This window comes from Mustela erminea, chromosome 16 (assembly GCF_009829155.1).
Source record: "Mustela erminea isolate mMusErm1 chromosome 16, mMusErm1.Pri, whole genome shotgun sequence".
NCBI classification, from domain to species: Eukaryota; Metazoa; Chordata; class Mammalia; order Carnivora; family Mustelidae; genus Mustela; species Mustela erminea.
In genome coordinates, this window is record NC_045629.1 from 51952590 (window position 1) to 51969826 (window position 17237).

A 17237-nucleotide genomic window follows, 5' to 3' on the forward strand; every position below is an offset into this window, starting at 1 on the left:
GCAGAAAATAGTGTCCCAGATACTAAAGATGGAAGCCAGCCTCTTTGAGAAATAAGCATTGGTGTTGGCATTGCTAGGGTTTTGTTTCAAGTTTCACCTTCAAGCAGTTTCCTCAAACAGAAAGTGGTAATAAGAGCCACTGTACAACACTCGTATGAAGACTAGAGGCAGGTAGATTTTATATCCAAATTATCTCCACATGGTAGTAAGTCAAGACACAAGAGCTCTTTCTTTCCCTTCTTTGTTTTGAATTTAATAATTGAATTTTCCCCAACTTTTATTTTAAACATACAAAAATAGGTAGTACAGTGAGCATCCACTATACAGATTGACCAATTTTTAGTGGACTTTATCTTTCTTGTCTCTCCCCTGATTCTCTCTCTCTCTCTCTCTCTCTCACACACACACACACACACACACACACACACACAGAGTATGTATTCTTGCTGAACATTTGAGTGTAAGTTAAATTGCAGCATGCATCTCCTAATAAAAAAAAAACTACATAAAATTTACAAAAATGCCTATCTAATATTCCTTCATACTCAATTTTTTTAGTTATCCCAAAATTGTTTCTTACGAAGGCTAAAATTTTGTTACATATTTTTTTCCTCAATCCAGGATCTAGTCAAGGCTCATGCATAACTTTTGGTTGGTAACACATAATCTAAAACAGTACTTTCACCTTTTCTTTTCATGACTGACTTTCAAAAAATCCAGACAAAGTTGTCTTATAGGATATCTAACAATCTGGATTTGTCTAATTGTTTTCTCTATTTCCTGTGTTTCCTGTAAACTGGACATTAGGTCTAGAAATATGGTTAATTTCAGTTTAAATGTACAGGTGATGTAAACTTCATACATCCATCAGTAATGACAATGTCAAGTTCTCTCATTCTAAGGGATGCTAAGTTTGGTCAGTTGGTTTAGAGGTGACTACCAGTGTCCTTCTATGGAGGAGATGTATCTTTCCCTTTATAATTACTAAGTAACCTCTGAGGTAATACTTTAGTACCATGTGAATATCCTTTTTCCCAAAAATCTCTCATCAAATGATTTTTAACATCCAATGCTGATGTTTACCTGAATCATTACATTGGGAATAGTGATTTTAATCTAAATTTTATCTGAAACATAATTGAACTTATTTTAATAAGCTTAAAACTCTGTCCCTGGAGTGCCTGGGTATCAGTCGTTAACTGTCTGCCTTCAGCTCAGGTCATGATTCCAGAGTCGTGGAATTGAGCCCAGCATCAGGCTCCCTGTTTGGCAGGAAGCCTGCATCATCTCTCTCCCACTCCCCCTGCTTGTGTTCCCTCTCTCGCTGTGCCTCTCTCTGTCAAATAAATAAATAAAATCTTTAAAAATAAAAAAATAAAAACTCTACATTATGCCATACAGTATAAATTAATTTAGTATTGATAATTTATTTTCATACATGCAGTATTATTTATAACATGACATATTTTTCTATTTTTCTCTTGAGTATTTTCAACTTATATATTGTTTCTTTAATTCAAATTAGTGTTTTCATTAATGGGTATACTTATACTATGGTAAATTTTAATACAGCATGTTAATTTCACATACAAAGAGTGGACTAAAAGGAGTAATAAATGTAAACGAATGTCAGGAATTAGAGACTTAAAAAATCTGTCTCCAAGGGAAGTCTAAGGAGATATGATGATGACAAAATGTAATGTGACATCATGGATCAGAAAAAAAATTTCAGATTAAAAAATAAATAAATAAATAAAGCATAGGCTTTGGTCGACAGTCATGTATCAGTATTTGTTCATTAACTGTGACAAATGTACTATAGCCATGTAAGATGTTAATAAGAGGGGATATGGGGTGTGGAGTACGCTGGAATTTTCTGTACGGTCATAACAATCTTCCTGTAAATCTAAAGCTATTCTAAAATGAAAAGCTTATTAAAGGTTATTTTAATATTTTTAAAACATGAGCCTGAGGTTTAAGAACAATGGTTAAAATCTCTTTAAGCATACTAATATGAGAAAAGCAAGGAAAGCAATTACAAAATAAGACATCAAATGCTGAGATTTTATGAACAGAACTGTTTTCAAAGTGGTCAATATTTAAATGATGCTGGAAAAAGGAAAAAGTGTCAAAAATTTAGAACCTCTTAGTTAAAAGGGAATGGAACTGTGTCCTCCAGCAGTTGTCTGTGGATCTGCCAGAATAGGTTAGGTTATGCTGTAATAACAAAGGACTTAAATTATTCGTGGCTTAACTCAAAGAATTCTTGTGTCACTCCTTCTGCATGTGCATTAAGAGTCATGCTTGTGGCTGTCCTCGGCCCCAGGCTGGTGGAGGTACCTGTGGCTAACTGCTTCCACATAAAGGAGGCGGGACATGGTGACTCACACTTCCCGCTGTGGAAGCTTCTCCCGGAAGTTCCAGGGGCCAGTTTTGCCCACATTTCATTGATGGAGCAAGCCTAACTTCAGAGGTCGGGGGACAGGTGACTACATTCAAACAGACCCAATGTCTATCATGATTGTGACTTCTGCTTATAGTTCACTGTATTGTAGCTGTTAACTACGTAACTTTCATAATAGTTTTGACAGAGCTGTTGGAACAAATGGATTTGTGTTAAGCTCTGAAACAATTTTAGAGATCAACTGCTAACTTCTGTTAATTTCTATTTTATTTAACTGTTAATGCAGATCCTGGTTTAACTCAGAAGAAATTATCAGGTGTTTGTCCCTATTTTGTTTAGACTTTCAGGGGTTTGAATTATATTTATTGTAATAAGTATTTAGTAAGTGTATTTATTACAGTAAGAAGCCCCGGGAAACATAAGTACACAAGTTTTTATATGCAATTATAGCATTCAACTCGTGGAGTATCCCCTATTGATACGTAATCGACAGATGAAAAGGTATGTCCACAGGGGCCACCATTGAGGTGGGATAAAGGGCTGAAAGCATTTCTTATACTTGAAAGTTTGAAGAATTGAGAGGAGTTAGGTGAAATAAAGTTCCATTTGAAAGTCTTTTACTAAAGGGGAGCTAGCTACTTCTGGACCTCAACTTGCTCATTGCTACAATAAGGGAATATACATCGAGCACAAAGGCACATTGGATCCCTGAGGTAGCATCTGAAATTCTATGAATCAGTCATTTTAGAAATTCTCATTTTAATGCATTTTTAAATTCTTTCAGTGTAATGCACATGGCTTCTCTAAATTATACTGACTCTGGAAAATGGTACTTTTCAATAATGTGCAAATTCAGTGCCTTATTAATTCAAGGCACACAAACTGGGGCGCAAACTACAAATTAAAGATAGTTTTCAGAATCCACCAGCCTGAAAATCCTGACCCATCAGTAAGTCTGCCTGCAAAGCGGGGATGAGACCATCCAAGTGAGAGCAAGCAAGAATGGGTTTTGTGGGTACAAGATTGAGAAAGAAGTCACCATACTGTGAAGTTTGGCATTTCATTTGGAGCTTCATCTTGGGACTTAGGAAAGTTTCTAAACCCAATAACAGAAAAGGTCCGAGGACCTTTTGATTGTTGTTGTCAAGTCACTCAAGGGGTTTTCAGATATTGTGAGAGGAAACTGACCGGTTGTTTATGGTTGTTTATTTTAATCAAGTGGCTTTCTTTGAATACAGAAGGTGCCAAGTTAAATGAGTCATCAGAGTAAGCAGAGCAGAATAACAAGGACACCTCCTGTGTTTTGCTTTCTGCCTGTGATGTTTGGCAATTCAGGAACTTGATTTTTACCTGCAGGCACCTTCTCCAAATACATTATGTTTTAAAATACCTAATACCAGAGTGATTTTAAGGGCTCTACAACAACATAATCTGGGTCTTAGTTCTATAGTTCGCTACTGTGTATTTTTAAACATCTGTAGATTCTCACACAGGCACCTATATTTTAGATGTTTATGGATATGTTTGTAGTATATGTATGTAAAACTTTTTAAAAATAATGTATTTTTTAATCATGGCTATTGAGTCCTTAAGAATAATTTCATTTGGGCCACTCCTGTGGTCCCCATCGATTATTTTTGTAGATTTTGCCATTTAAAAGAACATGTATCTAAAAGATTATCTATTGCTGCTTTACGATTTTCACAAATTTAGCAGCATAAAATACTCATTTATCAGTTTGTAGTTCTGTAAGCCACATGTCTGGAATGGTGTGGTGTGGCTGGGTTTTCTGCCGAGGGTATGACGTGGCGGAAACCCGGTGTTGGAAGGGTGGAGTTCTTGTCCGGAGGCTCTGGGGGGAAAACTGCTTCCAAGGACATTCAGGTCATCGGCAGGTTCTAGTTCCTTGAAGTTGTAGGCTGACGCCCCCGTGTTACTTGCTGTCTCTCAGCGGCCAGAGGCTGTTCGCGGGTCCTTTCCACATGGTTCCTCCATCTTCAACCAGCAGAGGTACACTGAATCGCTCATGGGTGTCAGATCTCCCTCAGTGACCTTTCTAGAATTAGCTGGAGAAAGCATTCTGGCTTTAATAGGCCCATGTAGGGGTGCCTGGGTGGCTCAGTGGGTTAAGCTTCTGCCTTCCGCGCAGGTCATGATCTCAGGGTCCTGGGATTGAGCCCCACATCGGGCTCTCTGCTCAGCATGGATCCTGCTTCCTCCTCCCTCTCTCTCTGCCTGCCTCTGCCTACTTGTGATCTCTCTCTCTCTCTGTCAAATAAATAAATAAGATCTTTTAAAAAATTTTAAAAAAAAGGCCCATGTAGCTTTATCAGGCCTATTTGGATAATCTCCCTATGTTTAGGTCAACCGATTAGTAACCTTAATTATATTGGTCAAATCCCTTTTGCCACGTAAGGTAACATAACCATGGGGCCATCTTAGAATTTTGCCTACTACCTTTACCTTATGTAGACACCCACATCCACTGTTCTCCAAATCCAGTGTTCAGGGTGGGTGACATGACAAAGCATTTGGAGCATTAAATATGAATCACCACGATCCATTGTATTTAGACAAAATTACTTTTATTGTGAATGTCATGCAAAAGGGTTTGTAGTACTGAAAAATACATTTACTTTTTAAAAAAGCCTGCGTGTGCATTAGATCAAAGTACATTTAAAAGACATAAAGACCTATTATAAACACGCAGCATGTTGCTTACAATTCTCTGATTGCATCAGATGACAATGAGTAGCTTTATCTCCTCCGTGTCTGCCATTAATCATGATCTTGTTCCTACACTAATGACACAAAGTCATAGACGTTGTAGCTAAAAGACAGCAGAGATCGTTTGTTACCACCCCCTCCCCCATTCCCTGACTTTTTCATAAACGAGGAAGCAGAGACTCAGGCTCTAACTCAGAGAGGCCACAGAGTCCGCTGGTCAGGGGTAGAGATTGGCCTGGAATATGTTTTCTGATTCCCTACCTGATAGTAATAGTAAGGACAGTACCCTTAATTGAAGAGTCTCTATGTATCAGGCACTCTCTTAATCACTTGAAATATAGTGTTTTTCTCATCCTCACAAAAATCCTATGAGGTGGGCATTACTGTCTTTGCCATTTCACAGTTTTGAGAAAACTGAGTCACCAAGGGACTAAGTAATGGGTTCAGTGTCACCCAGCCTGTTTCTGGTTAAGTGGGGATTCACAGAGAAACAGTCCGACACCAGGGCCTGAGCCTTTCCGGGGCCCTGCCCTTCCCACGCCACCGGCCACTGCTCACGGGGCCTTCCATGTGCAGTTAGAGCTCGCTGCACCGTCTCCCCACTGGCTGTATTCTGACAACAAGTCAGCAGATAGCGGAGAATTTGGATCAGGGAACTGTGTATCAACTTCAGCTGTGTCACTTTCTGTATAAGCTGCCAGGGCCCATGGACACTGTATCTGTAAACAGGGATTGTTGGAGTTCGGAACAGAATGTAGGTAAAAGGGGGTCTGTAAACCCAAGGATGACACGTTCATTGTATTGTTACTCTTTGACACATGGTAGCTTGTTCCCATCACCCTGGAACAGCAGGTTTTCATATTATTCTTGCTATGGTGGAGTCAGATGTTATATCCTGACACTTTTAGGAATCTCGTTTCCTTTGAAGGTCCTATGGCTCCTGGAGATCGCCTCTTTCCACATTTTTCAGCTCCCGCAGTGGTACAGCTCACTTGGAGGTGATTTTCCGCATGGGCATTCTTCATAGGAAGAGAACGGTACAGCCACGTGGAAAGCCCAGGACCTAGCCGTTGGGCAGGCTCCTCACAGCAGCCTGGTACCTTCCGTGATTCTGGTGTACAACAGAACAGAACTGTATGACTTTTGGATGTGGCTGTTGGGAGAGCACTGTGAAATAATCAGGAATATTAAATTTTTGAGTACAAGCGTCTCTTCATCCCCATCCTTTTTCTAAAAATGTTTTCTCTTTTTTCTGTATTATATGTATTTTCTGCTCTAGTATTTGAAAGGAAGTTGCAGACACTATAACATTTCAGGTCTAAGTTCTTCAGCATTGATCTCTAATGATAAGGGTATATTTTATAATACATGCCACTATCTGTGTAGGAAAATTAACAATTTTCTTATCCTAATATCCAGTCCATGTTCAGATTTTCCTTCTTTGTCCTAAAATTGCTTTTAGAGTGTTTTGCTTTTAGGGTTTCTCTTTGTTTTTCCCCCCCAAAAAAACCAAAGTATACTCATAGAATTTAATGGTTACGTCTCTGTGATGTTTTAAAATCTGGACTGATTCCTCTACCTTGTTAGTTTATTTGTTTTTTTCATGATATTAACTTTTTAAAGAGACTAAGCCAGTTCTCTTGAACAAAACCCCATGTTCTGTGTTTGTTTACTGTGTGTGTGTGTGTGTGTGTGTATGTGTGTGAGATTTATCGTTTACTTGGTCCTCTGGTTTTTAGAAACCTAGAAGTTGGTTCCAAAGACCTAATTAGAAACAGTTTGTATATTTTTGTCTGGACTGACTTGATCAGTGGTACTGTGTATTTTCTATCAGGAGGTACCTGTGATTGTCCCACTATCAGTGCTACTAAGTTTGATGACTTGATTAAGATGTTGATAGCTGGCTGCTCTCCCAGAGTTAAAGTCTGTGTTTACCTTTAACAAACAAAACTAAACTGTGGAATGGGTTTTTTGTTTGTTTTGTTTTGTTTTGGGGGGGGTGGGGTTCATGTGAATATCCTTTCATCTAATGCTGTTAGCATCCATTGATGTGCCTTATCTGAACTATTTATTCCATTGGTGGTTGCAAATTGGTCATTTTAAATTTTTATCATTCCTTTGACACTTATTAAGTGTATTAATTATATACTAAATATAACTAATATTTCTTGGTAAAGAAGAGCCTTCCCTCATCAATCACAGATGCTTTAGATTCTCTTACAGTTCATATCAGTACAACATGTCTGCTATCAATTTTCTAAAATATCAGCCTCTTATTATGGAACTGAGCGGTAGATCAGTCATAGCTTATATTTGATATAAACTTTAGAGCATTTCGATAGACATGGAGATTGGAAGTAGAAAATAGATGACATTTAAAGCAGTGTTTCAAAAGGGTGAGCAAATATTATACGTTGTTGCTGGAGGAATTTCAAGAAGTCAAGGTCAATATCAGCAAATGTTTATTGATCTAAAATGAAATTATTAGTATCAGGCATTAAAAGAGCTTACCATAACCCCAAAAGCTAATGGCATGCGTGGTCAATGTAGATACATATTTAGGTCCGACAAGAAATTAAGACAGATAGTTACTGTCTTAATTTAAATAATTAATAATAATTTAAATTTAATAATAATTTAAATAATTTAAATAGGACCGTCCCCCGTCCCTCCAGCTTCAGTGGTCTCTCTGCTCCACATTCTGACACGCAAGGCCCTCTGTGTTGGGGGCTCAGGTTCTTGTCTGACACTCTCCCACCATTACTCTTCACCTGGTTACTTCCATCATCCCTCAGCAGCACATGGTTTTTCCTGCCTTTGTGCCTTTGCCTAGGCCCTTCCCTTGACCCCAAACTCTTACCTTCTTGCCTCTCAGGTCCCAGTGTACCCATTTCTCAAACCCAGCTAAAATCCCACTCCCTCTGTCAAGCGCCTTCCTCCCTGACCTGTCCAAATCACTTGCGCTTCTTAGACTCTGTCACATCTGTGGTCTCTGACTCAGTTTCCCATCTGGTCTTCTCATTGGCTCCTGTAAGTAAATCTCATATTCAAGCTATTAAAGGACATGACTACTCATGATCCCAAATTAGAAAGCTCTTCTCACATGGCATTGCTGGGCTTTTGCATTCCTTTTGACAGTCTCTCTGAAAGTCACCAACAGATATAAAACTATATCAGACAGGTTATCTCCCTTGTATGGCTTTCTTTGTCTTCTAATATTGATCACCCTCCGATATCAGGTTTTTGTGTGAGAGTTAAGGCTAGAATTGAGGTTTACTCATCACCTGTTTTTTGGAAACAGAGTCAAGGCCTAATCATTTCATTATGATCAAAAGAAAGGAAAAAAGAAAAAGACGGGCATAAATTAGCATATTTAAATATTATAGTGAAAACAAAGCTTATGTTGTTTTCCTTTAGTTTGAACCTTTTTGTTCCTTTCATAACCAACTCGAACACTGCTTTAAATGGGAAAAAAAAAAAAAAAAACCAATGGTACTTTGTGCTTCTTGAAGATTTTTTAAGAATATTTTCATCCCACACAAGACATGGTGGGAAATACCTTTTCGGTGTGTCTCCTGAATAAGAGCACTTTGTCTTTCTGCAGTTCTTTCCATCTGAGGAGCTTCCCCACGCTGGCTGAGTATTTTTCGTTAGCGGATGGTGATGACAAAAGCTATCATGCCTCTTGTTTTCCGTCTGTGCAGAAGCAGGAGGTAAAAAGCTACGGAGCACTGTCCAGAGGAGCACGGAAACGGGCCTGGCTGTGGAGATGAGGAACTGGATGACCCGCCAGGCAAGCCGAGAATCGACCGACGGCAGCATGAACAGCTACAGCTCGGAAGGAAAGTGAGTGAGGCCCGCCGTGGTGCGCGTCTCCTCCGTGCCTTTACCGGGACCCTCTCCTTCCTCTCTCTCTCTCTCTGTGCTTTCCCAGAAGCAAACTCACATCTTGAGAGCTCCATTTTCATTTCCACTGGCGGATGTGCTGTCAAGAGAACTTTGGCTCGCCTACCCCCGAGAAGAGGGACCTAGCTGGCTTTTTCTATCAAGGGAAATAGGTTTGAGGATAAAGCGTTTTGCTTTAACAGCAAGGCACTGAAATATGACTGTCACAATACATGCACGTAAAAGTTTGCCTGGTTTCAAGTAATATAGAGACACCCAGAATAGAGTTAGCTCTCCAGCTGTACCACGTGAACAATGCTAATTGCTCTAATCTTGGCACCTTTTTTTTTTTTTTTTTAAGATTTTATACAGAGAGATCACAAGTAGGTAGAGAGGCAGGCAGAGAGAGAGAGGAGGAAGCAGGCTCCCCGCCGGGCAGAGAGCCCGATGTGGGGCTCGATCCCAGGACCCTGAGATCATGACCCGAGCCGAAGGCAGAGGCCCAACCCATTGAGCCACCCAGGTGCCCCCTAATCTTGGCTCTTAAGAGGGATTCCTAAAAATTCTAGAATACCTGACACATACTTCATTCCTGGAAGTAGCAGGCAGTTCAGATAGATGTAATGCCACAAAGGGAGGTAGTGAGCCCTTCTTTTATGTAGTCAGCAGTACCTTTTTTTTGAATCAGCTGTAGCCCGGACATTTTCAGAGCATTTGTCGAGATAATGTAGCCCCATCACCGACAGATTGACAATAATCAGCAACCACAGATCTATAGATGGTGCCCAGAGGAGGATAATTGAGGAGACTGGGGTTTACGGACCTCCCTCTGTCGTCAGCATGGAAGCATCAGACGTTTAGACAACAAAGATGTGGCCAGATGTGAGGCAAAGAGGAACGTTTGTCTAGCAGGACTATATAAATATGGGAGAGGAACATGGTTTCCATACATGTATCAGTAAGATTGTGTGGGATACCAGTTAAAATGCTTGGATTAACTATGTATTTGGGGATTTAGGTTGGGAGAAGAAACAGATTTGATGTTCATCAAGGAAGTCTTAAAAGGGATGGAGAAGCGATTAAAAATGAATGTGCACGGAGCTTTCCTCGTTGCAGAATGCTATGGTAGATGCTGTTAGGGATACAAAAATGTCCCAGCTGTGGCCCCTGGCACCCCAGATGTTTATATTTTATGGGAGAAATGGGTTGAATATGCGTATTCATTTAACAAATATTTTCCACGCCTTCCAGTGTTCTAGGCACTGTGCTCAGTTGGTATATAAGTCATACAAGGGGGCCAAAATCCATTAGTGGTTAAGACCATTGGCTTTTTAAAATCATATAGGCTTAAGTTCTCCTCTGTTTTTTGGTACTGTAGAAACTTGGATAATTATTTAACTTTTAATTAATAAGTATTTAGTAAGTGCTTACAATATTCCAGACACGGTTCTAGGGGCTGGAGTTATATCAGTGAACAAAATAGAAACAAACGAACAAAAAACCCTACCCTCACCAAACTTATGGTCTAAAAGATAAGATGGACAATAAATAAGAAAAGTTGTTAATACGTAGATATAAGGAAAATTCATAAAATATATAGTAGATTAGGTAGTGCGAGTGCCAAAGAGAAAAAGAAAGGAATAGAGATGAGAGAGGGCAGGGGTGGCTGTCATGTAGGGACAGGGAGAAAAATATGTCTGGGTAAAGATTTGAAGAATGTGGACATTCGAGGGAAGAACATTCCAGCCCGAACCCATTCTGAGAGTTGGAGGAAGCAGTTTGCCTGCATCAGCGGTGGGGAAGGCAGGACTGTGCTGGAAGGGCGGGAGTAGACATTAACATGGGGGGCAAGGAGTGGACAGCTTGCATCGACTTTATAATAACAGTGTGAGGACTTTGCTTTTCCTCTGAGAGGGACGAGAAACCAATGGAGGATTTGAGCAGAGTCCTGATGTTCCCTGACTTGAATTTTAACAGACCGCTCTGATTGCTGCGGGGGTGGAAAGTAAATTTGGCCATAGAGGGAACATCCAGAGGACTGTTCGGTAATACTGCAGACAGAAGATAAAGGCTGGGACCACAGTGGTAGCATTATAATGCGAGGTCACATTCTAGATGCATTTTTACAGTAGGGTCTATAAGATTTATTGGTACCACTGATGTAAGTAAGGAGAGAAAGGGGGTGTATCCGTTTGCTAGGGCTGCCCTAACAAAATACCGAAGACTGGGTAGCTTAAACAACAGAAATTTAGTTTCTCATAGTTCTGGAGACTAGAAGTCCAAGATCAAGGTGTTACCCGGCTTGGTTTTTCCTGGGGCATCTCTCCTTGGCTTGCAGATGGCCTCCTCTCAGTGTGTGCTCACATGGTGTTTCTCCTGTGCAAGCAAACCCCTGAAATCTCTTGTTCTTCTTAAAAGGAAACCATCAGGGGCAACTGGGTGGCTCAGTGGGTGATCCCAGTGTCCTGGGATCGAGCCTCTCGTAGGGCTCTCTGCTCAGCAGGGAGCCTGCTTCCTCCTCTCTCTCTGCCTGCCTCTCTGCCTACTTGTGATCTCTGTCTGTCAAATAAATAAATAAAATCTTTAAAAAAAAAAAAAAAGGAAAGGAAACCATCAGATGAGGTTAGATTAGAGTAGGGCCCCACGCTTATGAGCTCATTTAACCATAATTAACTCTTTAAAGCCCCTATGTCCATGTGCCGGTCATACTGGGGATTAAGGCTTCAGCATATGCTTCGGTGGGGGACAAGGTTCAGTCCATAACAAAGAGGAAAGGCTAACCCAGGGCTGGACAGTCGAAAGAATGAAGTTGCCATTTAAGATGAGAAGCCCTTGAGAGGAACAGACTTTGGCTTTTTATTTGTTTTGAGGTTGGGAGTCAGTGTGGGACAAATTGAGTATCAGTTGCCTGTTAGACATCCAAGCAGACAGGTAGGCAAAGCAGATCTAATACTAATAGCAGGTCTGTGGTCCAAGCCGGAGATGGCAGTCTAGGCCATGTCAGCATAGATGGCCTTTAAAACCGTGAAACTGCATCAGATCACCAAGGACACTGGGGCATGCAGGAAAAATAAGAAGTCCAAGTATTGGGCTCTCAATGCTTAATGGTAGAACCAGTAAGGGAGACTGAGGTAGAGTGGCCAAAGAGGAAAATCAGAGAACCAGAGGGTCTAGGAACCAAAGTGAACCAAGTGTTTCAATGGAGAGGGAGGGCTCCATTGTGTCCGCTGATACTAATGTGTTAAATCAGACAAGTGCTGAGTATGAACAGTTGGGTTACCCGTGTGGCCCCATGGTGACCTTGGTGGGTGGAGAAAAATCAAGCAAGCAAGAGAGCAAGGAAAAACTGAGTACAGTTTCAAGGGAGAACAAGAAAAAAGAAACTGAAGACAGCCCATAGAGTAAACTCTTTCAAGGAGCTTTGAGTAGAGAAATGGGGTGGGAGCTAGAGTAAGAAGGGGAGTTAGGAAAGGGATTTTTTTTAAGGTAGAAGTTTTGTTTTTTGTTTTTTTTTTAGGGTGGAAGAATAATAGCAGGTTTTTGTGTACTGATGGGAATGATCTAGAAGTTTCTTCATTTGTAAAACAGGATAATAGAATCTATCTCCCAGCGCAGCTAAGAGGATTAAATCCGTGAATGCCTATTCGTGGAGTAAGGGCTCAGTAGGTAGCGAGCGCTGCGGATAGAAATCACAGGCCAGGCCCTCCAGACAAGGAGGAGAAAGACTCATACACAGCAGCCTGCAGTCTGGCGTAACAGGTGCTTCTGGTGACATACATGGGCTGCTAGAGAATGAGAAAGGGTGAGCCACGGGTGGTGGAACACAGTGATTGGGGTCCATTAATACAAGCGACAAAACCGTGGTGGTAACTGCTCCTGCCCCCGAATAGGGGCAAGAGGGAAACCCGAGCTGCCTGAGAGTAAATGGGTTGAAGGTTTAATCCCATGTGTTATTTTGCTTTTAGTCTGATTTTCCCTGGTGTCCGCCTGGCCTCCGATAGCCAGTTCAGCGATTTCCTGGATGGCCTTGGCCCTGCCCAGCTAGTGGGGCGCCAGACTCTGGCTACACCTGCAATGGGTAAGAATTTTTTGTCATCTGATTTCGTTGTTCCTCCTTTAGAGTATTGAAAATTACATTCTCTTGTTTCATGGGATCTTTAATAGTATTGTCTGCAGGAATAAGCGTTTTTATTTGTACCAATAAAAGAATTTGAACCGATTTTTCCCCCAAGTTAATTGATAAGCTTGTTAAAGTAAAAGATCATTGATAGAATTTTAAGTATATTTAAATTTATGAAAATATATGGGAAATGAGGAAGTGGCATAAAACAAAGGTCTTTGGCACAAGCCTGCTTCTTACTGCATTTGTACACTAAGGCTTGTCTGTTTCTTCCTCACGCACCTTTAGGTGACATTCAGGTAGGAATGATGGACAAAAAGGGACAGTTGGAGGTGGAAATCATTCGGGCTCGTGGCCTTGTTGTAAAACCAGGTTCCAAGACACTGCCAGGTAAGAACAGAAGGGATTCTTCTATGATTTGCAATGCCCACTTTTCAATTCAGAGGCTTTGTTTTTGATTAGATGCTGAAAACTTAGTTTTTGAATCATTAAAGATACTAATCAGTGAGTCTGTTACCTGTAGTAGTTTGTGTGGTTATCCCAAGTGAGCATGCAGTGAAGGTGGTCTGGTAAGGATAATTTAAGTTAAATAATTCAAGTTAACCTAATTTAAGTAGGTGTGTATGTAGTAGAAACCATTGCAAAATAAACATGTACATAAGAATTTCTTTTTCTTATTAGCTGGTATTTTGTGTTCTTCTTTACTTTATCTGGAGCTTCAAAATTCTCCTTGGGAATTTTTAGAGCTCTGCATTAGAATAAAGATAGATTTTTTTTTTTTTTTTAAATAGAGTAAAGATAGATATAGGTTTCCAAAGCAGCATAAGCTTTTGTATCTAGGACATGCTAATTAGACTTTTACTTCCTGTAATGTGCAAGGGAAGAGAGGCGTCATTAGCATTTTGTATTATGATGTCACACATGTCCTACTGTAATGTCATAATCTAAGGTGCCTAGACCATGGAAAATGACACAGGCCCACTGTACAGTGATGTAGAACATGAGATCTGATATGTGGAACAATTAGTGAGGATTCTGAAATTCGGTTCTCACCCTGGCACCTCCAGTGACTGAAGAATAGTTTTAAATTTTGTAACTTCCCTGTCCTTGTAGAAATTCTAAATGATAATGTGTACAACCTTGCAGGGTGGTTAAGTCAATTGTATTTACAAAGGTCTTGGAGCTAGTTAGCCCACTGTGCCGTAAAGAATATCGTAATTTGTACATGCATGAAAATGCTTTTATGGAGAGTCAAGTACATTTCAAGCCAAACAATTCATAATTAGCTGCCTCTTTCCGGCTTATGTGAACGTATTACATCAAAGCCCTCTGCCTTGTACCCACGCCACCATCAACAAATAAGCCCTTTTGATTAGTAAATGACTGTTATTTAGAAAAAATTTATATTTACTATTTATATTGTATAATTATATTATGTAAGCATTTATTATAGAGATTATATTATTTATGTTATAATTTATTTATGAAAAGACGTCATGTCAAGCGTGTTTACTTAGGTTTAAGTACTGACGATGAAAGACTGACGAACACTTCTCTCTTGAACATTGTTAGGGACTGGAAGCATTTCACCTTATTTAATGCATTGTTGAAATCTATAAAACCATTGGATGGCGAAGTAGTGATCAACTCAGAGTAGCCTCTGGGTTAAAGCTGCCTAAACTCCTTCAGTGGCTGATAGGGACTTTGTATCTAGCTAATGATTTTTACATTATGTGGAAAGACGGATGACTTTTGATTGCTGGTTCTTTTGGCCTAAAACTAGGCCGTTGCAGATGTCATCTCCAAGTTGGGCGTTGCGTAACGGCGCTGTGTCACTTAATCCTCCCCTCTGTGTGTTCTTTCCCAAGCACCATATGTGAAGGTGTATCTGTTGGATAATGGAGTCTGCATAGCCAAAAAGAAAACAAAGGTGGCAAGAAAAACACTGGAACCCCTTTACCAACAGCTATTATCTTTCGAAGAAAGTCCCCAGGGGAAGGTTTTACAGGTATTTACTGAATGATTTCTCCCTTATATAGGAAATGGACTCAGACCTTAGACCCACATGTCTTACCGTATTCCCTTCCATTGCTCTCAGCTGAAATTCTTGGGAAATGGCAAAGCAGTGACCCGTGTTATCAAGCCGTGGATGCTGTGGTTTCCTTTCCAGTGAGCTAGAGACTTGCCAGCCCCTACCAGACACAAACTCCAGTTTCCCCAGACTCCTTAGGATGTGAACACTCCAGTACACTTTTCCTCATGTGCCTTTGGATTCTAGTAGTTCAAGACCACTATCCCAGCAATTAAAACACAACTGTGGAGTTTGATGTTTGATGATAGATGTTGACCAAATGTGTTTTATTTTGCAAGTTTTCATGTGCATAACGATGCTGACCTCACTCTCCTTTTTCTTTCGCCAACAGATCATTGTCTGGGGAGATTATGGTCGCATGGATCACAAATCCTTTATGGGAGTGGCCCAGATACTTTTAGATGAACTGGAGCTATCCAATATGGTGATTGGATGGTTCAAACTTTTTCCCCCTTCCTCCCTAGTAGATCCAACTTTGGCCCCTCTGACAAGAAGAGCTTCCCAATCCTCTCTGGAAAGTTCAACCGGACCTTCTTACTCTCGTTCATAGCAGCTGTAAAACTGTTGTCATAGCAACCAGCGTTACAAACAAAAACAAAAACAAAAAAAAAAATAAAAAACAACCCACAGGTCGCAAACCCTGGTAACACTGCATGCTTAATGTTGTGTCTTCTGAGCCTGTTTCTAGGGATACAAAGCGATCCTGTGTTCTCAGAGGAAGTTGCACACATTGTGCCCTAAAGATGGTCCTCAGGTCAAAGAGCAGAGTTATGAAGAACTATCAGGCTTGGAGTTCAAGAACACTTGAGTTTGGGTCCAATCTGAAGCCATGGATTAATCTCAAAGAATCAGTCAGTTTCATGCAACAAAAGCCCTTTTCAATGGCACCTTTCTATTTTTATCGTTCCTTTTTCTTCATTTCTCTGACCCCAAAGCCCTATTATGCCACAGAAATGGAGCTATACAGTCATGAAGCCATGTTACGAGTCAAGGAGTGAAGTCCTCGGAAGCATCAGGTGAAAAGCGGGAGACCAAAGAAGTGGTCCGGGACAGACATCCGCCCTCCTCTGCACAGGGACCAGGAGCAGCCCGTCCAGCGTAAGCCGTGGCCGACTTCAGAGCTCCAGCAGGCACGCCACTCCCTAAGGCCACGATGTGTTGGACTCTGAAAAACAGAATTCTGTGGCTCCACTGTACTGAATGAAATTAAAGAAACTTTTTTTGCATGGACACAGATTAGCTGAATACTTAAATTATTTTCTTGGGGCTGCAACTTGCAAAAAAAAAAAAAAAAGAATAAAAATCAGCCATTTTCAACAATTTATATTATTTTTAAAAATAAATTTCACTATTGCATGGTTTTAAAAGGGGAAGAGAATGCAACAGGGTGGCACAAAGACACACCATGTTTATTCTTTAATCATAGTCTGTGTTTTGGCAGACATTACAAATGAGAATACTTTCTAGAAGATACTTAAAATTCTCTTTATGTGACAGATAAGCATACTATATTCAATTTATTTCCATGTTAAATATACAAATCTTATAAAGTTCAATATGTGCAAATTGTTCACATCTTTCTTCCTCTTCTCTGTCTCACTTTTCCTCTCTTCTCTTTTAATCTTTCATTTTCTTTCTCCCTACCAGAGTGAACATTATACTAAAAGATCACAAGTTTTTGACCTGATACTCCTTATACCCCCTGTTTGATTCAGAGCTGTAGATGCTTCTGAATTTATGAATTTCTCAAGAGAAAAAAAAAAAAAACACCACCAAAAACTAAGAGCTTTCTTTATTTCAAGCATGTTGAAAAGGATTTTGCAACATGACTTGGGAGTACATTCAAGTAAGTCAGCATGTATTTGATAAAGAAGATATTTGAACTTTTGCAATTTATTGTACAGTGCATGGGACTTTTCGTTTCACCTTCAAAGTTCAGTTTACAGGAAAACCCTAAAATCATGTGCCCACTGTAATGTCTAATAAATTTGTTTTTAGCACCAGCATTA

The 17237-nt window shown here is 40.2% G+C and overlaps 1 protein-coding gene across 45 annotated transcripts in view; it reads left to right on the forward strand.

Moving 5' to 3' along the window:
* RIMS2 (regulating synaptic membrane exocytosis 2) overlaps positions 1-16995 on the forward strand; it is a 594152-nt gene extending 577157 nt beyond the window's left edge. For all 45 annotated transcript variants that reach the window (XM_032316364.1, XM_032316365.1, XM_032316366.1 and 42 more), the window contains 5 exons: positions 8836-8977; positions 12982-13094; positions 13425-13526; positions 15005-15144; positions 15560-16995. In XM_032316364.1, coding sequence (XP_032172255.1) covers positions 8836-8977; positions 12982-13094; positions 13425-13526; positions 15005-15144; positions 15560-15778 — 716 coding nt within the window. In that variant the 3' untranslated portion in view covers positions 15779-16995. The remainder of the gene's footprint in view (positions 1-8835; positions 8978-12981; positions 13095-13424; positions 13527-15004; positions 15145-15559) is intronic.
* The last annotated feature ends 242 nt before the right edge of the window (positions 16996-17237 follow it).